Here is a 22082-nt window from a genome sequence, read left to right on the forward strand (position 1 = left end):
TTATTATTATTATTATCATTATTATTATTATTACTATTATTTTAAAAGTATTGTATATTTAACTCTTACTATCAACATACATTTCTTGTTCTTTTTAATGTGCTATCTTTAGAACTTGTCGTATTAGTTTACATCATTTTGTTTGAACATAGTTCACCGTTGTTTAAGTCAAGTTTAAACATAAAGCACCTAAAATGCATTTTACTGAATTGTCTTTCTTGAGTTTTGTTGACGACTGCACTTTCCTTGTCTCTGGCCCTTTAAGAGCCTTTTGAAACGTGAGGGGAAAAAATCTCGAAACTGAATGAAACTCAGCCATTCATAAAAATAGGACAGGCTGGGCTTCGATTGGTCGCTGGGCCCCTCATTTATATTCCAAGTCATTCTCGCACCCTATTGGTTTAGAAATATAAAAGACGTGCGCTGGGAGCCAATGGACGTCCAGAGAGAAAAGCTTTTCGAGCCCAAGGGAAAACCGAGCAGTCCATTTACTAAACCTCATTCAAGTTTTGAGTGTCGGAGAGAGCGCATCTATTGATCGCTGCAAGCGGACTGCATCCTTTTGGGATTACGATCTGAAACCGGGATTTTTAGTTCATTGCGAGAGTCACGTCATCTTTAAGGTACGTGAAGTGAATTCCTCACATAATTACACGGCGTTTGCTGAAATCTCTGCGTGAAAGCGGTTGTTTTTTCTCGCACACGCGCAAGTTTATCGTGGGCTTGTAACTGCAAATAGAGCTGTCTCGCCTTGGGGGAAAAGCGAACGCCATTTTCTCCGAGACAGTGAGAGGGCTTACACTCTTTGGCAACCATTTTATTCCGTGAAGTTTATTCTGTCGTGTTTTGCTATCGTTGCATTCGCGCACTAACCTGACATTTATAGGTGAGGTCGGTGCAGCCCGAACACTGTGTGGTTTTGTGAATGGAGGTCTCGCTTTTCCCCCTCACGGATCGAGTTTCACTTCATTGAGAAAAACAAGAGGCCGTTAGGGGGCTCTGAGAGGGAGGAGGTCCTCACTCCTGCTCAATTTTATATTTACATTAAGTATTTAGTTTAATGGGAGATTTATTCCAATATTTTTTCCAGGGATGGTCGATGTAGAGAAGTCTGTTTCGAAAGCAAATGACAAGAAGAGGGTTTAAAATAACCGTTTTAATGTGATTTACGTTGTTGGTCTTATAACTAGCCTTACATTTTCCAAGCTTTTTTCCATTTTTGTTTTGGACAAAAAAACTGGAGAAAGAAAAAAGTACGAACTAGTAAAATTACATTATTTATCAGAACGTGCGAATGTCTGAATATAAAACCAAAGACTATAGAAAACTGAAAGCCTTAAAAAGACTTTGATAAAACCTTACCTCGGTCGCTCTGTGTGCCTGTCTGTTTGCAAACTGCTTATAAATGAGCGACAAGCTAATGAAGTTTTCCGTGTTTATCTCATGCTGGCAGATTTGTTTTTTATTGTTTTATAGCCTACTTTATAAAATAAGTATTACATTTGTATGTTCAGTTTTCTTTCTCAACTGTGGTGCAATTTGTGATGAAAGATGCAATTTCCATTATAGGTATTCGACCTCACGCGTTATGTGTACGTTATGGTTTGGCATATGGTTGGCATAATATAAACTTACAAATAAGACTACATGCAATAATTGTGTATATATATATTCTAAAATAGTTGTTATTCTGGTGAAGTTGTGTCTTCTCCGTCGCCAAGTTTGCAGTTGATCCTGTAAGTTAGTACCCACACTGCAAAAAAAACAAAAAAACAAAACAAAAATTAAATAAAAAAAAAAAATCTAAAATTTCTTAAATCAAGAAGAGTTTCTATAAGCAAACATATTGTCTTGTTTTAGGAAATAATATGCCAAAATTCAGTGAGTTGTTCCTTAAATCAAGCAAAAAATTATGCCAATCTGCCAATGGGGTAAGCAAAAAAAATCTTATGTCAAAAGGAAAAACAAGATTATTAAGCTTACCCCATTGGCAGATCATTTTGCTTGTTTTAAGGAAAAACTCACTTAATATTGACGTTATTTCTGAAAATAAGAAATTAAGTTTTGTTTACCTGGAAAATGCTTCTTGATATAAAATTGTTTTGATATTTGGACTAGAAAGAAGACAAAAAAATATAACTAAGAAAAGCATTTTTGGCAGAGCAGTCTTCCTCAGAGCTTAATCTTTGGCCAGCAATTACATTTTCTGTGTTTGTTAGTTGTATTACTGTAATATTTATTAGTATAACATGAAATGTATTCTTCCATAGGCACTCGTTTATCTTAATATGCTCATTTTTAGTTAATCACAGGCACAGATGGCTGACTTTGCTTATGTAAATTTTACATTCATCTCTACTGTGAATAACATTACGCGGCGCTCTTGCTCTCTTTATCTCTCTCTCTCTCTCTCTCTCTCTCTCTCTCTCTCTCTCTCTCTCTCTCTCTCTTTCTGTGTGTGTCTGTTTTTACACATACGGTCTGTCAGGCGGGATGTTGTGATGGGTAACAGAGAGAGAAGAGGGAGGATGAATAGACAGGATCAGATGGATCTGAGGGTTTTGTCAGACTGTACGCAGGGTTTGGTTTTTTGATGTGGGACACACTTGACTGTCCAGTAGATGCTTTGCCTGATTCATCTCTCTTTTCTTTTTAGAGAGAACAGAAGACCCAAAGAGGACGTTACAGCTATCGCTTTTAAGCGAAGATCCTATTCTGGGAGCCTCTTTGAAGACCCAGGTGACATGGACGGATTTTATGACCAGCAAGTTCCATTTATGGTCCCACCTAATGTAAGTATATTTCTTCATTTGCATGAATCTAGCATTTCTAAAGGAGGTTTATTTGTCAGCTTTAAAACTGGGTGACACTAACCAACGTGTTTTTCCATAGCAGAAGTCATTGCAAGTGGAGGAACCATATAACAGACCAGTTAATGACAGAAAGAGAAAGTTAGTGGAGACTGAACTTGCTCAGGATACAGAGGGTAAATTCAGCCTAATGAATGTGACTAATGGATGTTTAACAGATGGATCTGATTATTGTGATGCATTAACAGTGAGAGAGTGTGCTCAAATTAGCTTGATTTATGCTGTGATTGTTGAAGGTTGCCTTTCATTGATCAAATTCTTGGATCACAGTGGCTTTTCTTGCACTCAAACAGTCTTGTCTTTGCCTGTCATCTGCAGAACTTTTCCAGGACCTCAGCCAGCTGCAGGAGATCTGGATTGCAGAAGGTTTGTGGCATACTTTGGTTCCATGCATGTAATTTTTGCTTTGTCATGCAGCTGGCATTAATATTCCAAGCTCATGTATGCATGTGAAACATATAATTCCTAAGTGATGCACTTCATCCCAGCTGCTGTTTATTTTTCATGACCGGAGCCATTTCATTTAGTTTGTTGCACCAGCCTTGCGGCAGAGTCCAAAAAGTTGGCACTAAGATGGCTGTTCTTTTTTAGACGAAGGAAAAATACAGAAATAAATGTTCTCTGACAAATTGACATTGATCTGCAGATTGTTTATCAGCGGGGAGCATTGTTTGCAACCCTTTCATGCTCTCCAATCTCTCTCCACAGCTCAGGTGCCCGATGACGAACAGTTTGTCCCAGATTTCCAGTCGGAGAGCTGTGAGTACCTCAAGATGTATTATTTATTCTCCTTGGCAGTGTACTTTGGATGCAGTCCAGAGAAGGCAAGGGAAAACGGCAGAGGCTGAGCTCTTGGAGCTATTTATTATTCATCTCTTGCTCAAATTTAAAGCCAAAGTTTCGTGGGAAACAAAAGAGATCTTAGACTATGGGTGGTGTCAAGTGTTATTTGTTGACTTGATTGGCTGAAGATGCCAATGAGTTAGCTTAATTGCCTTGATAAAATAAAGCCTATTAGACATTTAAGTAACTCCTTTTTAAGCATAACACCCTTCACGTGACCCAATAGTGCTTTTATATATTAAGACTTTTAGTATATGTTCTTTTCACTCTTTCCTCTCAGCGAGACCCCTGCAACTACCCATTTTTTTTTTCACTGAAATCAGCGGATTGGTATCAGCATCACATGATCCAAGCTCATAATCAGATTTCACACATTCGTGCACTCTGTTCAGCCTCTGGAATTGACCGGATTCCAGCAGGAAGAGTCAGAGGAAAAGGCTTCCCCTCATGGCCTACCTAAACCCACTGAATCCACAGCTACTGAAATGCATTTCATTGAGGGTTTCTCAGTTCAAATGCACCTAATTTGTTCGAGCCTGGCCGCAGAAGTTAAAGCCAAGGGAAATACTTGAGGAACCCTCTGCAGAGCATTTTATGTTATTTCCCCCCCATTTTTGTCTCTGAAGTTTGTTTTTGTTTTCGTCTGATGCTGAGGCTGAAAGACAGGGTGTGTACCAGGGCATGCATTTTTTTGTCCAGTTTTGCATGTCAGCATGGCAATACTGAAAAGCAGAAGAATGTTATAAAGCTTTGCGACATGCTGTTTATAAAACAAGCCATGAGCCATGAGTTTCCTCATGTGCAAGCATTTTTTTAACATAGTCTATTCAGCATTGACTGGTCATCTGGATGGCACATTGCACCGCATGCCCTTCTATATTTTCTTAGTACTGGATTGACTGTTCCCTCCTCTCCAGCAAGAACCACAAAGGACACAAAGCTGTAAATATGCTTATTTTTATTCACGTATAAATGGAGCACAGCACATATGGTCTTCTTTGGGTGACTTAACCCTGTAACTGTGGCGTTTGATTGTTGACCCGCCTACCAAGTGTCTTTTAAAGCCCAATAGGGTCTGGGTGATTTATCTAGCTCGACTCGTGTGGATTCGGTTGCGTTGGCCATTATGTGGCGCCGGATATGAGAGCTTGATGCAGAGATCCAGGGGCTAATGGTTACAGTGCGGGGAGGAAAATCATTCCCAATCATTGAATTACGACCACACTGATTCATGAGTATTGACTCGGCTATGATGGAAATCTGAGGGGAGCGCTTTGATTGCATGTGTTGTTCAGCTCCATGATACTGATGGGCAGAACGAAAGGCTTTTATGCTTCGCAGTCGATTGTCATTACCCATGAAATATGGCAGTTTAATGGTGGAGAAAAATCTCCTTCTGAAGCATTTCACTGCACTTCTGTTGATGTGTTCGATTGGATGCTCTGCTTTTCCAAAGATGGGTTGCGGCTGTAAGGGCATCCGCTGCGTAAAAACTTGCTGGATAAGTTGGTGGTTCATTCCGCTGTGGCCACCCCGGATTAATAAAGGGACTAAGCCGACAAGAAAATGAATGAATGAATGGATGCTCTGCTTCATTAGAAACATCTTTTGCATTGTTTTTCTTTTTCTTTCACAGTGATGTTTCATGGCCCACCCCTGGCCAAGATCAAACGGGAACTGAGTCCCTCCAAAGAGCTCTCCCCCTGTAGCCAGGATAGAAGTCCCATGCCGTATGGAGAGAAGTGCCTTTACAGCTACAGGTACTCCCTAATGTATATTCATCCATCTCAGAAGTTAATCAAGATCTCGTTGTACAGCAAGATGACAATTTGTTCTCATTTACTTTCAATGCAGTGCCTATGAACGGAAGCCCAGCACTGGGTTCAAGCCATTGACTCCTCCCTCGACGCCCGTCTCCCCATGTGTCCCCAGCAATGCCCTGGCGACGCGTCCCCTGCACGAACAGACTCCACCACCTGTGTCCAACACAGCACTGGGGCAGCGTCTCCTTCATGGACAGCCTACAATGACCAAGAGCACACCCAACCAGACGTGTGTCCCTCACCACAGCCAGAGCCCACCCTTTGTAGTGCCCTGTCCACCCCTGAACCGTGAAACTCACTTCAGTAACGAACCTAGGTTAGTCTATACATATTTTACCTTAGTGTGAACTTAAGTGTTTGAATGTATTTATACCTCATTGAAATATCTTACAGTATAAAACCAAAGTATTTCTTTTTTTATATATATACATAGCATATGTGTACTGTTGAATGCACTACCTTTTAAGTAGGCTCCGTTTGATGGCCTGCATGCACATGCACCAAAGACGAATTTCTGTTTGTTCTTCTTCTCTTCAAAAGTTATGAGTTAGTAACTTGCAAAATAGAGTTGTAGTGGGTTTTATTACTGAAGTTGAACAGGGCTGCTCACAGTCAGTAACTGGATGGGAGACCACATGGAAAAACTAGATTGCTAGGTCAACCTGTGCTCTGTGTCCTAACACCCCAGTACGTTGATGGGGACTTTATACTGCTTAGTGAGCGCCATCTTTCGGATGAGACGTTAAACCAAAGTCCCGGTCTGTGGCCGTTTAAAATCCCAGGATGTCCAAATTCGCCCACCGGCCTCTGTCCAATATGACCACCTAACCATCCCCATATCATAATTAGCTTTTCACTCTGTCTCCTCTCCACCAATCAGCTGGTCTATAGTGTGCGGTCTGGCACAATATTTCTGCCTTCGCGTCATCCAGATGGATACTGCAAACTGGTGGTGGATGAGGAGATTCACCCGAAAAATGAGTAAATTTGAGTGTAAATTTGAGTGTCCAGAAAATCGCTATATAAATGTAAGGTAGTAGTGGTGGTGTAGGTGTAGGTCCCTCACATGTTAATGTGGTTGTCTCTTGTTTTTTTGCTGTCTTCAGTAGTTGTTGGTTTTCTTTTCACCTGTTAATCAACAGCCTAATTCAAATTTGACACATGGTGAACAAACGAAGGAGTCCAAATTCAAAGCACATACACATACTATTATAAATGCAGTAACAAAACTAATGCAAAACTAAAAACATTGTGTCAAAGTATACTTTATATTATGAAGAATAAAACTGTCTAAAATATGTGAATACCTTTTTTTATATGAATTGTATTTTAAGATTATTATGTGTTCAATATTTATTTTAATTGATTATAGTATGTTTGGGATTTGTACATTGATTTTTTTGAACGAATGAATATAATTTGAAATATGTAGACACAAATAAATTGACTTGAGGGACTATATTATTATAATTATTATTATTAATAGACTCTATTAAAACAGATTAGCTAGTGTCCAGAGGAATGATCTAGAGAATGTATGGCACAAAAACATTTTAACAAATACAATTTCATCATTTACAACCAGCAAAGTTGTTTAGAAGTGTTATTGCTATGCTACCACTTTATTTCTTCTGCTTCACATGATTAAAACATCGATATATTTCCATCCACTTTGCTTATGAGGTCTCTGATTAATAAGCAACTGGATTGAATTCAATTTCACAATGTGATACTCCAAATAAGTAGCTAATTTTACAATACTCTTATTATTAATATCTTACAGGTTTCAGCGGCAACTTTCAGAGCCTTGCCTTCCATTCCCACCTTCTGATGCCCAGGGAAGACCCAGCTTTATGCCACAGGTCGCCTGCACTTCACCAAGAGATGGAAGACCACCGTACCATCGCCAAATGTCTGAGCCCCTGGTTCCTGTACCTCCTCAGGGCTTCAAACAGGAGCTCCTCGACCCCCGCTATGTTGAGCAGGGTGTTCCCAACATGGGCCCATCCCAGGCTGCCTTCCACCCGATGGCCATCAAGCAAGAGCCACGGGACTTCTGCTTCGACTCTGGTAAGTACTGTCTCGTTTCTTACAAATGGTTGTTGGCTGACAACGATCCAGCTGGGCTTTTTGAGAGCCGTCTGGATGAGGGTATGGAATGTGTTTTGTGTGCTTGCATGGGCCTGTGACTTTTAGCGTTATTTGGTGAGGTGTATTTGAACAGAAGAATGAACACATACACACCTTTGCGTGCAAAGCAAAGACCTTCTGAAAAAGATGTGCTTCTCATACCTAGACATTCCATGAGTGCAGCAGCAATATTAATAAACAGAGCTGTCAGTTAAACTTGGTCATTTAGTGTGATTAGCTCTTCTTGATTTGTCCATAAGTGATTTATATAATACAAGATATGTCATATTTTTGAATTCTATCGATTGTAGTATTATTTCGGTAAATAAAGATGTGAAATTAATTAAATATTTTTAACAATAATACATTTTTAATAATATTGATTGACAATGTTTACATTTTTTAAAGTATAAAAAGAAATAAAATGTAAATGCATATTGTATCAATTTTGTATCTTTTTCTTTTTTTATACTTGGTTTTTATTATTTATTAAAAATTTGTAATTTTTTTTAGGAACATATAATCAGTGTGACCAAAAACAAACAAAACATAATGCATATATACATGCATATAGACTTCTACACAAAAACCTCCATTCTGCCCATGTATATCCATATACATGCATCTGAAAATACTAAATTAACCTCATCAAAAAAATAAATAAATAAAATAACTACAAAATATAAAAAAGGTTGCATATTCTTGCAATGATGCATATTCTCTAGAATTATGTCAATATTCATTTATAGACAATTATATTGTCGTTGTGGAGAAAGCCAGCCATTTACTTCATTTCTTGTCAAAGATCTCTAATTGTAATCGAAGTGCATTTAATTTTTTTTTTTTATTTCCTCAACTTCTAATTTTGAACTGGATAGCATTTCTTAACTTCTAATGTCGCTAGTTGACACACTGAAAGCATTTTTTTTCCAACACATGCCATAATTCCTAAACTATCAACCTCAACCAAGTGGATGATATGTCGGTTTATGGTAAGAGTACCGGAATTAATACATATACTATGAAAAATCTAAAAATATGAAGTGTTAGACCAATTTATTTAATAACATAGCCAAAATAAAGCATTTTTTATTACTAAATCATCTTTATTTATTTTTTTTCGTACAATACAATGTAGTAATGCAACAGGATTGTTGTTGTTGTTGTTGTTGTTGTTTTTTATTATTTTTTGAATATTTATTTATTTATTTTGTGTGTTTGCAAACCATTTTTTTAAACGGTCATTCTTTAAATTACTTTAACAGTGATCATTCAAAATAGCCAAAATATGGTCAACCATTTGGTAGAGCAGTCAGTTAAAGGGTTAATATAAATTATATAGCATCTCGGATTAAACGAATTTTATTTAAACTAATTTGTAAGTAAACTCTAAATATGGATTTTTTTTTTGGATGTTCCCATACCACTTGTCCAAAAATCTTTAAAGAAATCATTTGTTTAATGAGAAGTCTTTAAATTTCATTTATTATGGTGACATGATCATTACCATAGTTGGTACTAAGAGTATTGCATCAAATATATTATATTTATTCTGCTTCACTTTATTATTGAATTAACATGTCAAAAATCTAGATACAAGTAAATAAACATATTTTATTAACTGACAGACATATTAATACAAAGACATAATAAAAGTGAGAGTGCATCATTTGAAGTAGTTAGTTCTCAATACTGAAGTGCATTTTAAGAGATTCCATAGGCACAAGATAAGCATGTTCATCTTCAATCCAAAACCCCTCTACCTAGCCAGTGGTCAATACATCCAGTCTTGTACACTCCTCCCGTATCATCCTGTGTTTGCAGGTTATGATGTAATAACAAATCCTCTTACCATCCGTCTTCTAAACGTATACGTCACGCATTACATTAGCATGTGGGTGGCTGATCTTTTCATCCGTACTGCAGCCCGACAGATGATGCGTCTGATGCAATCAATGAGGATCAAAAAACTCAAAGTAAGAGAGGAAAGAGACGCCGGAGCACCAGGACGAGCACAAGGACAGATAAAACTTGATTGTTATGGTCCAATATCTCGACACGCAGGCTAATCCTATTTGGTGACTCAGTGGGCTCAATGCTAATGCTGCATGTTCCTTCGGAGGGCTGATATGAGCTTAGCCAGTGCTGCCAGATGTGTGCGGCTGGACATTCGTGATCCAGCTGTTCAGTCAGAGTCACTGTTGTAGAGCTTCCTCAAAACCTCCTGTTCTACAAGCACACGGCCATCATTGCATCTCTTTATACATTAGAAACATAATTCACCCATAAAATTGTCATTTACTCAGCCTCCACTTATTCTAAACCTGTTTGAGTGAACACATGAGGAGAAAGTTTGTTAGTTTTGGTAACCAAATAATTGATTTTAACCATTGACCTCCATGTTATTTTTTTCTTACTGCGGAAGTCATTAATTAACGAAAGAAAGTCAGCACACTGCCACTATTGCGCACAATAAACAGTTTGAGATTAAAATAGTGAGTGTTTTACATGGACATCAATAATACGATTTTAATACGAATAAGACAATACTCTGATTAAGAGTCTACCATGTAAACAATAATTTTTATTTATTTATTTTAATTAATTTAATCCAATTAGGGTCATATTTGAACTAAACAGAAATGTAATTAAGACATGGAGTATGCCAATTTTAGTCGCATTATTTAAGTGCAGTACAGACATGCAAACACCACAATCAAACTACCATCATGTAGGATTTTCACTGCATTTTGCGACAGGATAGTCCATACACACAGCTATTTGACACTATTCTCTGCACCTACCAATTCAGTGATGACAACAGATGCCTACACTGTGACTTTAGATTTTTTTTCCCAGACATCGTGCGGTATCAAATTCCATTAATACAACGCTTTTCCAGCAGTTTATACTCTCATCAAAAATTTTGTTTGTCTCCGGGACCATGAATGAACTGTTCCTGAATGAAAGTGAAAGTGGAGGAAATGTGGATAGCGTGGTGGTGTTAATGGAATTATGTGCTAGAACATGTGAAACGGGATCATGATAGGAACATATGTAAACACCTTAATCATAATATTGTGATTCAGATAAGGCAAATAATTCGATTACTGACATCCATGTAAATGTAGTCATTGATTCAACATACACGCTCCTCATCAAGTCAGACAAGAAATCAGCAACATTTTCAATCAACACACCTGAAACCAATAGCTACTTTAATTAGTCAGTTAACCAATAGATTCAGAAATCTATATATACAGGAAAAATGACAGTAGCTACTATCAATATGTGGACATTAATGTTTTCTGACAACACTTCAACTTTCAAATATCTGAAATGTTACTGTTTTCGTTAGTCAACCTTAATTTTATTTCATTATGTTGATTTTATTTATGTAAATGAACATCTACTGTTTATAATATTCTATTAATATACAATGATTTTAAGATGAGCCAAGATTAATAAATGCTTTACACTTGGGTTGTTAATGGGCTATATGCACAGCTAGGGATATTCAGCCAATGATGAACTTTTGGTGAAAGGTTTGCGACTATCTTCAGTTTCATAGGGTTCCTTTTACAGCATGGATGTTGTAAAGTCATTCAAATATAATCAGTTTAATAGACTTCAGCGTGGATTTGGCTGTTAAAGCATAAAAAGAGAGGAAAGAGCGTCAATAGCAGCAGGCTAGCTCAACTCTGTTGAAAATACTGCAGTAAAATTAATATCTATATTTTAGAAAGATGGCATATAGAAATATATGCAAATATAGAATTGAATGCAGTACTTCTTGTTTGATCTGATACCCACTTTATATACCCACAGCCAGGCAGTAAAGATTGCTGTTTTTTTTGTAAAAAGAAATTACATCTTAAATGCACCTATTTTGACTGATAATTCACTGGAAGCCCTGGGAATGGCTAACTAAATTTAAAAGTCTGTGTGCATATACCTCTTTGATATTAACTAAAGTGGTTAATGAGAACTACCAGACCTTTAGTGTAATGGGCTTCCCTTATAATTCTGCTCAGGATTTTCTGTTTTCATTCAAATTTGTCATTTTATACATGAACGTTTTTAGCTTTTATATTATTTTATTTGTCTTTTCAGTTAACATTTATTTTATGCAAAGAAAGATTGTAGTACTTTTAGTTAATAATAAAGACAACATGTGGTCTTAAAAATACCATTAACAGCCTTCTAAAGGTTAACCTAATTTTATCCTGCTGAAAAATCCAGCTTAAACCAGCCTGTTGACCTGTTGATGTCCAGCTAAAGCCAGCTTGAACAGCCTGGTTTAAGCTGGACATAGCTGGTTTTGGCTGGGCTCCCAGCCTGGCTAGGCTGGTCAAGCTGGTTTTAGCTGGGCATCTCCCAGTCTGACCAGCTAAGACCAGGCTGGAAATGGCTTGAAACCAGCCTGGAAATGACCAAAACTAATGTAGTAGTAAGTAATGACCAGCCTGGTCGACCAGCTAAAACCAGCCAACCAGCCTTGGCTGGTTTAAGCAGTTTTTTCAGTAGGGTATTATTGTCATTTATCATAGGTAGTTTCTCCTTTTAACGCATCTGTTTGTCTTCTTGTTTTGCAGAAGTGCCTAAATGTCAGTCTTCATTTGGGAGAGCAGCAAGCTTCTACCAAAACCATGAGAGTAAGTGACATCTCCACTGAAGCACACACAGATCCAGCTTGCCGAAATCATCTAATAACCGGTGTGTTTGTTTCCTCCTTCTGCCTATAGACTTCTCATTTGACAGAGAACAGCAGTTGTATTTTGATGACACCTGTGTGGTTCCAGAGAGACTTGAAGGTAAGATCTCACACCGTGTCATGTATAGATTTAAATCAACGTCCAGTCTTTGAAGCGAGGGCTAGTATGGTGGTGTGGAATGAACATGGCGTCCACATCGGCCACATTTGTGTTTGGTTTTCTCCTCTGCTTGCTCGCACCACTCTGGCAAACTCTAATCCTCATAATTCTTGGTTTTGACAGGGAAGGTAAAGCAAGAACCCTCTGTGTATCGTGAAGGTCCACCATATCAGCGGCGCGGATCTCTCCAGCTGTGGCAGTTTCTGGTGACGCTATTGGATGATCCTTCCAACGGCCATTTCATTGCCTGGACTGGACGTGGAATGGAGTTCAAACTTATTGAGCCAGAGGAGGTCAGTTATTTCTACTCGACTTGTTAATTTTATTGAGTTGCTAGGTTTCTGTTGATGTTGCATTAATTGCGATAGAGTGCACAACAAGTGGTAAAGTAAATGTATTTAAATTAAAAACTTCTAAAATGCACAGAAAAAAATAAACATCTTTGCCACAAGTATGAATCCTAGCTAAGAAATTAAAGCACAAGTTTTGATATTGTTTCTGTGTTGACATTTTCTCTCTCTGTTATACACCCAGATCTTCTGGTTTATTTACCCACTTATTGACAAAGCTATAAATACCACACACACAAATTTCTTTTAGAATTACTTTTGGCTAGGAAATTATGCATGCATTGAAAAGATAATCACTAATGACAAATAACAAAAATGATCCAATATCCAAGGGGATATAAGGAGACAAACAAAGGCTCTTGGCAAAAAAAAGTGTAGACTGTTTTTGGTTATTATTATTATTATTATTATTATTATTATTATACTTATTATATACTATATTATTATACTTAATAAATCTGGTCACATCATCAACCATACCTGGAAGAGTGCAATGATTTTTATTTGATTGACAGTGCTTCCCACAGATTGGAAATATACCATTTACCCACATCACATAAATAGTTAACTATATGGGGCAAACAAAACATAATTTCATTTTTAACAATAATTTAATTTATTATGACACAATTTTACAGTGTTTCGTTTTAATGGGTTAGAATAGAAAAGAAATCCACTGTTTCTCTTACTTGTATGCAATTCAGGAGCCATGTGCACCCACTCTAAAATCTGCTTCTCTCTTTCAAGTTCAAAGCATACTTGAATGCCAAAGCATTTTAGAAATGTATAAAATATGTAATATATTAACATAAAACTAATGGAATATACAGCAAACGAGAAATAAATGACAGAGAAGAGAATAAAAATGTATCTCTAAAAATTATAACAATTACAAGATTAAGACGTGTATATTATTTAAGTAAGGCAAAAGCTTTGATTAACTATTACTAATGGTGTACATATATTTTGCAGCCAGTTTAGACCATTTTGTCATTTCATTCTCTGAGTTTATTTTTCCCCAAATTTCTGTTAAACAAAGAGAAGATATTTTTAACATACTTCTAAACATAATAGTTTTAATAAGTAATTTCTAATACCTGTTTTATTTTATCTTTGCCATGATTACAGTAAATTAATATTTTACTAGATTATTTTCAAGACACTTCTTTACAGCTTTACAGTAAAGTGACATTTAAAGGCTTAAAGTAATTAGGGTAACTTGGCAGGTTAGGGTAATTAGGCAAGATATCGATAATAATGGTTTGTTCTGTAGACTATCAAAAAAAAAAGTGTATATATATATATATCTTAAAAGGGCAAATAATTTAGTCCTTTAAAATGGTGTTTAAAAAATTAAGAACTGCTTTTATTCTAGCCGAAGTAAAACAAATAAGACTTTCGCCAGAAGAAAAAATATTATCAGACATACTGTGCACATTTCCTTGCTCTGTTAAACATCATTTGGGAAATATTATAAAAAAATAAAAAAAATCTAAGTAATTTTTAAAAAATGCATAACGACAGCTTTAGAAAACGAAAGCAAAAAGCGAATCCCGGACATTTTAGGAGCTTTAAAAACCCCGGCCGGGCAAATTTAAGTCCCAAAAAATGCGCATCTCTGTGGGTCTCTGCAGAGCACCTGAGATTACCTGAATGGACAGTTTACCTGCACCCAGAACGAAACGAGTAAACAAGAGAAGATTTTCCACTACTTGATCGATAGCAGATGAGTGGTTCTATTGGGCAGATAAAAAAAAACTAAAAGGGTAAAAGGATGGCGATAATAATAGTAAAAAAAAGTGTCACTAAATATACTTGGGTGCCTGTTAATATATCTTTAAAGTAAAGTCTATGTGTGAGAAGCATCACACAAAAACAGCAAGTAATGCTTTAAATGAAACACTTTTTTTAAAGGTTGAAATAGTATTTTCTTATAAAAACATGTTTTGTTTTATTTATTTATTTATTACTTTTTTTCAATTGTGGTGGAATTTATACATTTGAGAAAAAAAATAAGAAAAAACAGATTTTTATGTATTCCTGTCCAATCTATTTTAATGGTCAAACTGTAATTTACAAAAATAAAACAGTACAGTACTGACTTAATATGTACTGAAAACCCCAATAATAGTGCAAACTGTAAAATTAAAAAAACACAGGCATAATAAAAATGTTATTTATACGATAACTTTATTGTATAAGAATTTAAAAATAACAATACAATACAATTACCACCTAGAATTGTCTGATTTGCTGTCATCTTCAGACATAAGACATCTGCCACAGTCCCCTTGTTTAATCTGACATCATTCGTCAATGTTTCCAGATCTAAACATACTATCAGATGCAAAAAAACAAACAACAATCAGTGCCAGTGCCGACAATGTGATGTAATACTATCTTTTGTAACCTTTACCATAATCCCAGATGGTCAAATTCATCCTTTATAAATGTTGCTTTGCCATAATATGTTGAGAGCGTAACAGAAAAGTAGAGGCTTGACTTGGCAAGCGGATATGTCAGCAAACACTTTGTCATCGTATTATTAGCAGCTTCTTTAAAAAGCCCTTTATTACATTAACCATGTATAGAGCATTCATTAAAATACTCCTCAGAAAAACCCTGGAGTGTTTCTGAGAGACTTTTAAACTCATGCGACTTGAAATAAAATTAATCTGTTAATAAAGAATTAAAAACAGCCACGGTGGCTCCCTACACATGTAATTCTTTATTCCGAAATATTTTTGGGTATACTAAGCAATGTCAATTATCTTGTGTGTTATCAGGTGGCTCGACGCTGGGGCATCCAGAAGAACAGACCCGCCATGAACTACGACAAGCTGAGTCGCTCACTGCGCTACTACTATGAGAAGGGAATCATGCAGAAGGTAAAGGCAGGTTCACCTTTTCCTGTACTTCGCACTCCACTCACAACGACCGTAGTTGCTCAAACTTTCCTTCAATCCTCTAAAAATCTCTCTCGTTCCTTTTCAGGTTGCCGGCGAGAGGTACGTCTACAAATTTGTGTGCGATCCTGAAGCGCTCTTCTCCATGGCCTTCCCAGACAACCAGAGGCCCAATCTCAAAGCAGACCCTGACGGCCTGCCCACTGTGGATGATGACACACTTCCATTGGCACATTATGACGACGGGTCCTCGTATTTAGTTGACGGTGGCGAGCAGTGTGTTTCTGGGATGCCTTTCCCTGATGGTTACGTGTACTGAACTCGAACACATCTGTCCCATTGCCTCGACTCCTTTTGAACTGTTGCCCACTTCCAGATTAACCCTCCCAATCATGAAAGAAGAACGAGGAGAAATCTGCGCCACCTTTTCTATGACGAGAAAGGTGTCAAGGAGGTGAGGAAAGCAGGTTTTCCATGCTTTAAACTTCCTTGTGGCAAACAGTCGCTGCCGCAGAGAAGAAGAGGTTGAGCTGGAGCCCACTGCTGCCGAAAGACTGACAGATCTCACTGCGAGAATTGTAGCAATTCTGTTTTTGACAATCTGCTTTTTTTAAAAAAAACAAAAAATGAAAGAAATTGGGAACAAATTATTAAGAGACATACTTAGAGGAAAACGAAAAACCCTTACATGCAGCACTATTTAATAGTTGCCTTTTTTTGGTCCGAATTAATTTTGTTTTTACCTCCAAACCATGTAGACAAGAAGTCAAAAAGGGCTTTATTTTGCAAGGAGAAAAACAAAATGACCCATTTATTTCTTAAGAAAGCTGGCTTTTATACGACACTTTTTGTTGAACTAAACATGGACGGCTTTAATTATGCTGAGGAATACAAACGTTCTTTTTGTATTGTTGGTTTTTGTTTGGAATCCTTTGTCAAGTGTTAGGTTTATATTATTATTATTATAAATATTATTATTATTTGTTTGTTTTCATGCTGGTTAACCCAGGGTTTGCTGACCACGTGAAATGAAAGGCACTCTTAAGTATATTTAGTCAACTTCACGGGACTGTTAACCCATTCGAAATGTCTTTCTGTATGCCTGTTGCTATTTAACTTCACTCCCCGAAGCCAAATTTATTTCATATTAGATTTTTTTTTTTTCACTTGACAACATTCAAAAGGGATGCACTAGTCAGAATTCCTCCATGCTACAGTGGAAGGTCAAACAACATTAGCATTTCACTTTCTTATTTTTCTTCTCCATCATTCTATATTTGAATGCACCAGGAAAGCAGGAGAATCAGGGCCTTGCATGCAATAAGGTACAAGAAAACAAGAATTTTCCTGGTCAGCTAATCATTGCCAATCTCCAGCTGACGAGCGACCACTGCTTCCTTTTGCATGACGTGTTCAATGATCAGCTGTCCACTTACATATCGCTTTATGCTGGACAAAGAAGAAATTGTGGAGTTCTCTGCATTTGTATTCTCTCTTTTTCTCTGTATTTTTGTTTTGAAAGATGAACATATATTTTTGCAAAGTCTGCATTTCTTTGGTTTTCTTGTATAAGCTGTATAGTTCTGCCTGTAACAGATACTCTGTTTATGTTTTCAATGGATCCCTGTGTTGCAGTGGCTGCACATCAGCGGTGACCCGGACACCCTTTTTCTGGTGGGTTCGAGAGCAGTGCCTTTTAAATGAGAGGTGCAGCTTCTAAAATAACCGTTTTCTCATGGAGAGAGGGCTCGTCTCAGCATCCACCACTGAAGGGTTGTCTGCACTTGTACAGGCTTAACCTTGTCCCCCTCACAATGTGTACCTTACACTGCTGAGTTTATAATCTGTACTGGGTACAATAAACTGTCCATTCTGCTTCACTTTCACTCCTGTCTTCTGAATTTTCTTCTCACATTTCACAGTTTCAAAGTCGCATGTTTGGTTTGGTTCAGTTAAGATTACTGAGACATTACAGCAACAGTTTTCCAGTACCATGAGTTTAAGCATGCAAAAATGAAAGGGTTTGCATATGGGCCATAGAAGAAAATGTAAGTGTCCTTAATGTTTCTAATAAGTGGTATTGTAGTAGTTGTTGTTTTTTCACCATTTTGAAGCGAAGGACATTTCTATAAAAATGAAACGCTTGTTTTAATCTGTACATATTAAAAGTAATGCTACTAAACTTTATTATATTTTAAAACAATCCAAATATATTGATAAAACCTTTTAAAGTATAATATATGAAGTATAATGGTTTAACATAAAAAAATGAATTTCAAGAGTTCACACTTAGATATGCTTAGCATTATAGCAGGTTTGGCATGCTGTCCCGGGAGAGAACCCTGAGCTCGGAGATATTTGAGCCCAGGGCTCCCGCCCGGTCAATAAGCATATCAGAGGGTCTGAGATCAGGAAGGTCTCGATATTTCCCCCTTTTAGAAGAGGGAAAGAAAGGAGGAGATGGGGTGGAAGGGGGGATTCTTCCAAAATGAAGATAGGGGAAAAAGTTAGGGAGTGATCCATTTATAGTAGGCTAGGATCACTCTGATTGGATTATTACTGATTACAAATGAGTGGCCAGCTGTGCTCAATCATATCACGTGCTCCTCTCGAAATTAGTTTATGAAACTTCACTAGTATTTTGGGGCTGCACTGAGATGTTTAAATAATAATAATTTAATATATCACTAAATTAGTGTCAGAGTAACACATATGTGTATATGTATGTAAGTAAGTGTAAATATGAGAGCAATATCCCATGAGTAGCAGTGCCATATGGTTGCGATATGAGGTGTGCGTTGAGTCGAGGCTGAAGGCTGAGTGCCTTGGTGCCCCTACCAGTGCTGATATACAGCCATATTGCACTGCTACTCATGTGATACTGTGTTTAAACAACAGATCGACGGCATAATTGGGTGTATAAAAATATCAAACATGAAGAGTCTCAAAACCTTTTTGTATTGGGAACCACTTTCTTCCGCCACTCATTCACTTCTGCTGCTGACATCAGAACAGCAGAAACGATTGCCAGTTCACATCACTTTAGAGCTAGTGTTTGAATGATTCTCTAGATTAATGTCTAAAGTGAAGACAAAACAGCTAATTATTTTATCATATTTTATAATTATAGGGCTAAATGGCGTGAAATGCCATCAACCTATTGAGATTTCCAGTCTTTCTCTGTTGCAATCAGGATATCACAATAATTAACCCTGAAAAAATAAATAAATAAATAATTCAATAGCAGTTTGTGGTATAAATACAGCACTACAAATTACAAAAAAAAAGAGAGAGATCAACTTAGAATGACACTCACCTGCTTTATAATGATTTGATCAGCTGAAGTTTGAAACTGACATTGAGAAATCGCTCAGTTTTTCTTCCTCTGAGGACTTATGCGGTCTCTGTCGTCATCTTGTGGTGGAACGTCAACCGTCACTTTCTTTGGTCTGCTCAGGCTGATGGCGGCACAATCCTTATAAATAAGCTGCATAATTGCAGCATCTACTGCATAATCTAAACAACTACATTCTTGACTAAAAAAAAAGTCTCAAAAGTTGTTGTTCAACAGCTGCAATATTTGTCAAACTGTAGAGTGTTCTCTGCTTGTCGCTGTATGAGCGTGTAATCAAAGTCTCTTTAAGGCAAGTCATTTCCCTCGGCAGCCATCTTTAAAACGCCTCTTGTGCAGTATGCTCAGGCATTCTGTTTGAATGGAGAAACATAAAATTCTCCAAAACTACATGCCAAGCTGGCGGTTTCATTTCATATTACAAATAACCAATAAAATTAAACAACAGTTGTGTCTTTAGTTTCATTTCTAAATGTTGTATCACAAAATCTGTAGAATCTCACGTTAGGTCCGATCCCCTCACCTGGAGAATTGTCGGAGAATTGTCATTCTATGGCTTCATTTGCCATATTGACAGTTCCGCTTTTCCCCATTCAAAAGTATACGAGTGATATGTCTTGTGTATTTTATAGTCTTTGGCGTAATACACAAGGGTGAAGAGGCTGTACTAGTGCTGTTATATTTATTGCGCGGCATCAGCCAATCAGATTTAAGAACTAGACGGAACTGTTGTTTAAATATTCCTGCTAATAAAAAATCCAGCTTAAACCAGCCTAGGATGGTTGGCTGGTCAACCTGGTTTTAGAAAGGTTTTTGCTATTTACAGGCTGGTTTCCAGCCATTTTCTGGTAGTTGGTCAGGCTGGCAGATGACCAACTAAATCCAGCTTGACCAGCCTAGCCAGACTGGGACCCCAGCCAAACCCAGCTGTGTCCAGCTAAAACCAGGCTGGTCAAATTGGTTTTAGCTGGTCATTTTCCATAACAGAGCAAGAAAATGTTCACAGTACGTCTGATAATATTTTTTCTTCTGAAGAAAGTCTTATTTGTTTTATTTCGGCTAGGTCAATATTATTAGCCCCTTTAAGCTATTTTTTTCGATAGTCTACAGAACAAACCAATAATTTGGCTAATTACCCTTACCTGCCTAGTTAAGCCTTTAAGCTGTATTGAAGGGTCTTGAAAATATCTAGTCAAATATTATTAACTGTCATCATGGCAAAAATAAAATAAACAAGTTATTAGAAATCAGTTATAAAATGTTTAAAAATGTGTTGGAAAAATCTCTGTTAAACAGAAATTGGGAAAAAAATAAACAGGGGGACTAATAATTCTGACTTCAACTGTATGTGTGTGTAGACTCAATCCTTCTATTTTATATTAATATATTATACTGTTCATATGTGAGAAATACAAAGCCTGTTTTAGATAATGACTGGCAATCGCTTTCTAGCACTGGAACTGAAACTGTATTCCGTATCGATCGGCCTCTATTCAGTTAAAGGCCTTCTGCTGTCCCAGGGGCTGAGCTGCCCTTTCACCAGGCCTTTAGATGCTGTGCTAATGTGTGTCTGCTCATACGCTCATGCTGTAAGCCTCCCATCTATGATTATTTAATAACTCGGCAAGGATGGCAGAGCAGCATGTGTGATATTATATTGTGCACTTATTATTCGACTAAACCATTTATGAACCGCATACTGTTTGAACAACTCATATCAACCATTTTCCATTATGCTTGGTGTGAATTGTAAGAGCAATTTCTCATAATTAAAGTGAGCCAAAAATGAAAATTCTGTCATCATTTACACACCTTTGACTTGTTTCAAAGGTGTGTGTGTATATATATATATATATATATATATATATATATATATATATATATATATATATATATATATATATATATATATATATATATACAAATATATATATTTATATATATAATATATGTTACAAATAATAGTATTAGTATAGTACAAATCATATTTAATAATAAGTTCAAGTAAAATTAACAATTTATAATGCTTTAGTTTATACTGAAAATTGTAGTCATAACTTTCTGTGAAGTAGATTAGTATGACTAAACACAACTGATTAGTATGACTAAACACAACTATAACCTCTATTAGGATTTTTTTAACATGAAAAAAATACATGTAAAAGGAAAGTTGAAGGCAATGTATCACGTCAATATGTTTTTATTAATATTTTATTTAGTACTTTAATTATAATTAATAAAGAAGGCACTAATAACCATCACGTAAAAATTTGTACAACAATTTACAAAACAGATGAACAACACAGCAAAAAGAAAAGGCTCATTTTTGCACTAATTTATGTTTTGTTTTTGCACACTACATTTTTGCACTTTTATTGCACAACACACACTTGTTTTGTACATAGTGATACTTTTTGGCCCAACACAACTTTTTTACATTTTTGGACCCTTAAAATTGTGTTGTGCATGCACCTTTTTTCGGCTGCATTTTATAGATGCACTTTATTGCACAATATTTTTTGTGTCCCATTTTTTGTACGACACTGCTGTTGTTGTTATTTATTTATTTTTTTTGCTTGTTTTTTGTTTTTGCAAAACTTTTTTTTGGCCAAAACACTTTTTCATTTTTGTATCATTAAATTTTTTGGTGGCAAAAAAATGTGGTGCATGCGCTTTTTTGCACATTTCTTCCACAGCAGGTGGAGACCTGGGGCCTCATGTACGAAGACTTGCGTGGAAATCTTACTAAAACATTGCGTACGCACAAAGCTGTAAATGTGCGTACGCAGGAAAAAATTCAGATGTATGAAACACTGCGTATGCCGAATCTCACGCATATTCTTTTGTACATCCGAATGAACGTAAAACTGAGCGCAACATGCACGAGCACAAAACCCCTCCCTGCCTCCTCCCCCGTATGAATATGCTAATGAC

At 36.7% G+C, this 22082-nt stretch overlaps 1 protein-coding gene across 14 annotated transcripts; it reads left to right on the plus strand.

Annotated features, from left to right (window-relative positions):
• The first annotated feature begins 439 nt into the window (after nucleotides 1-439).
• etv5a (ETS variant transcription factor 5a) lies at nucleotides 440-17682 on the plus strand. 14 transcript variants are annotated; one of them, XR_012384874.1, is made up of 14 exons: nucleotides 501-623; nucleotides 2657-2792; nucleotides 2893-2986; nucleotides 3189-3236; nucleotides 3579-3629; nucleotides 5350-5473; nucleotides 5568-5852; nucleotides 7320-7606; nucleotides 12262-12321; nucleotides 12412-12480; nucleotides 12664-12833; nucleotides 15677-15784; nucleotides 15885-16250; nucleotides 17432-17682. XR_012384874.1 is itself a non-coding variant. In NM_001126461.2 (13 exons), the coding sequence occupies exons 2-13, from the start codon at nucleotides 2745-2747 to the stop codon at nucleotides 16113-16115; spliced, it is 1575 nt and encodes a 524-aa protein (NP_001119933.1). In that variant the 5' UTR covers nucleotides 440-623; nucleotides 2657-2744; the 3' UTR covers nucleotides 16116-17682. The 14 variants fall into 14 exon arrangements, 8 of the variants coding, with proteins under 8 accessions (NP_001119933.1, NP_001315521.1, XP_021334288.1 ...); XR_012384876.1 differs by having other exon boundaries at nucleotides 15677-15778; XR_012384875.1 differs by having other exon boundaries at nucleotides 2896-2986.
• The last annotated feature ends 4400 nt before the right edge of the window (nucleotides 17683-22082 follow it).

This window comes from Danio rerio, chromosome 9 (genome assembly GCF_049306965.1).
Source record: "Danio rerio strain Tuebingen ecotype United States chromosome 9, GRCz12tu, whole genome shotgun sequence".
Classification (NCBI taxonomy): Eukaryota; Metazoa; Chordata; class Actinopteri; order Cypriniformes; family Danionidae; genus Danio; species Danio rerio.

What these genes read in the sequence shown, in the direction of transcription:
- etv5a (NM_001126461.2), top strand. Translation starts at nt 2,745, where the DNA reads ATGGACGGATTTTATGACCAGCAAGTTCCATTTATGGTCCCACCTAAT. An exon ending in GGAGATCTGGATTGCAGAAG is followed by an intron (nt 3,237 to 3,578) that starts GTTTGTGGCATA and finishes CTCTCTCCACAG; the next exon opens with CTCAGGTGCCCGATGACGAA. An exon ending in GAATCATGCAGAAGGTAAAG is followed by an intron (nt 15,785 to 15,884) that starts GCAGGTTCACCT and finishes GTTCCTTTTCAG; the next exon opens with GTTGCCGGCGAGAGGTACGT.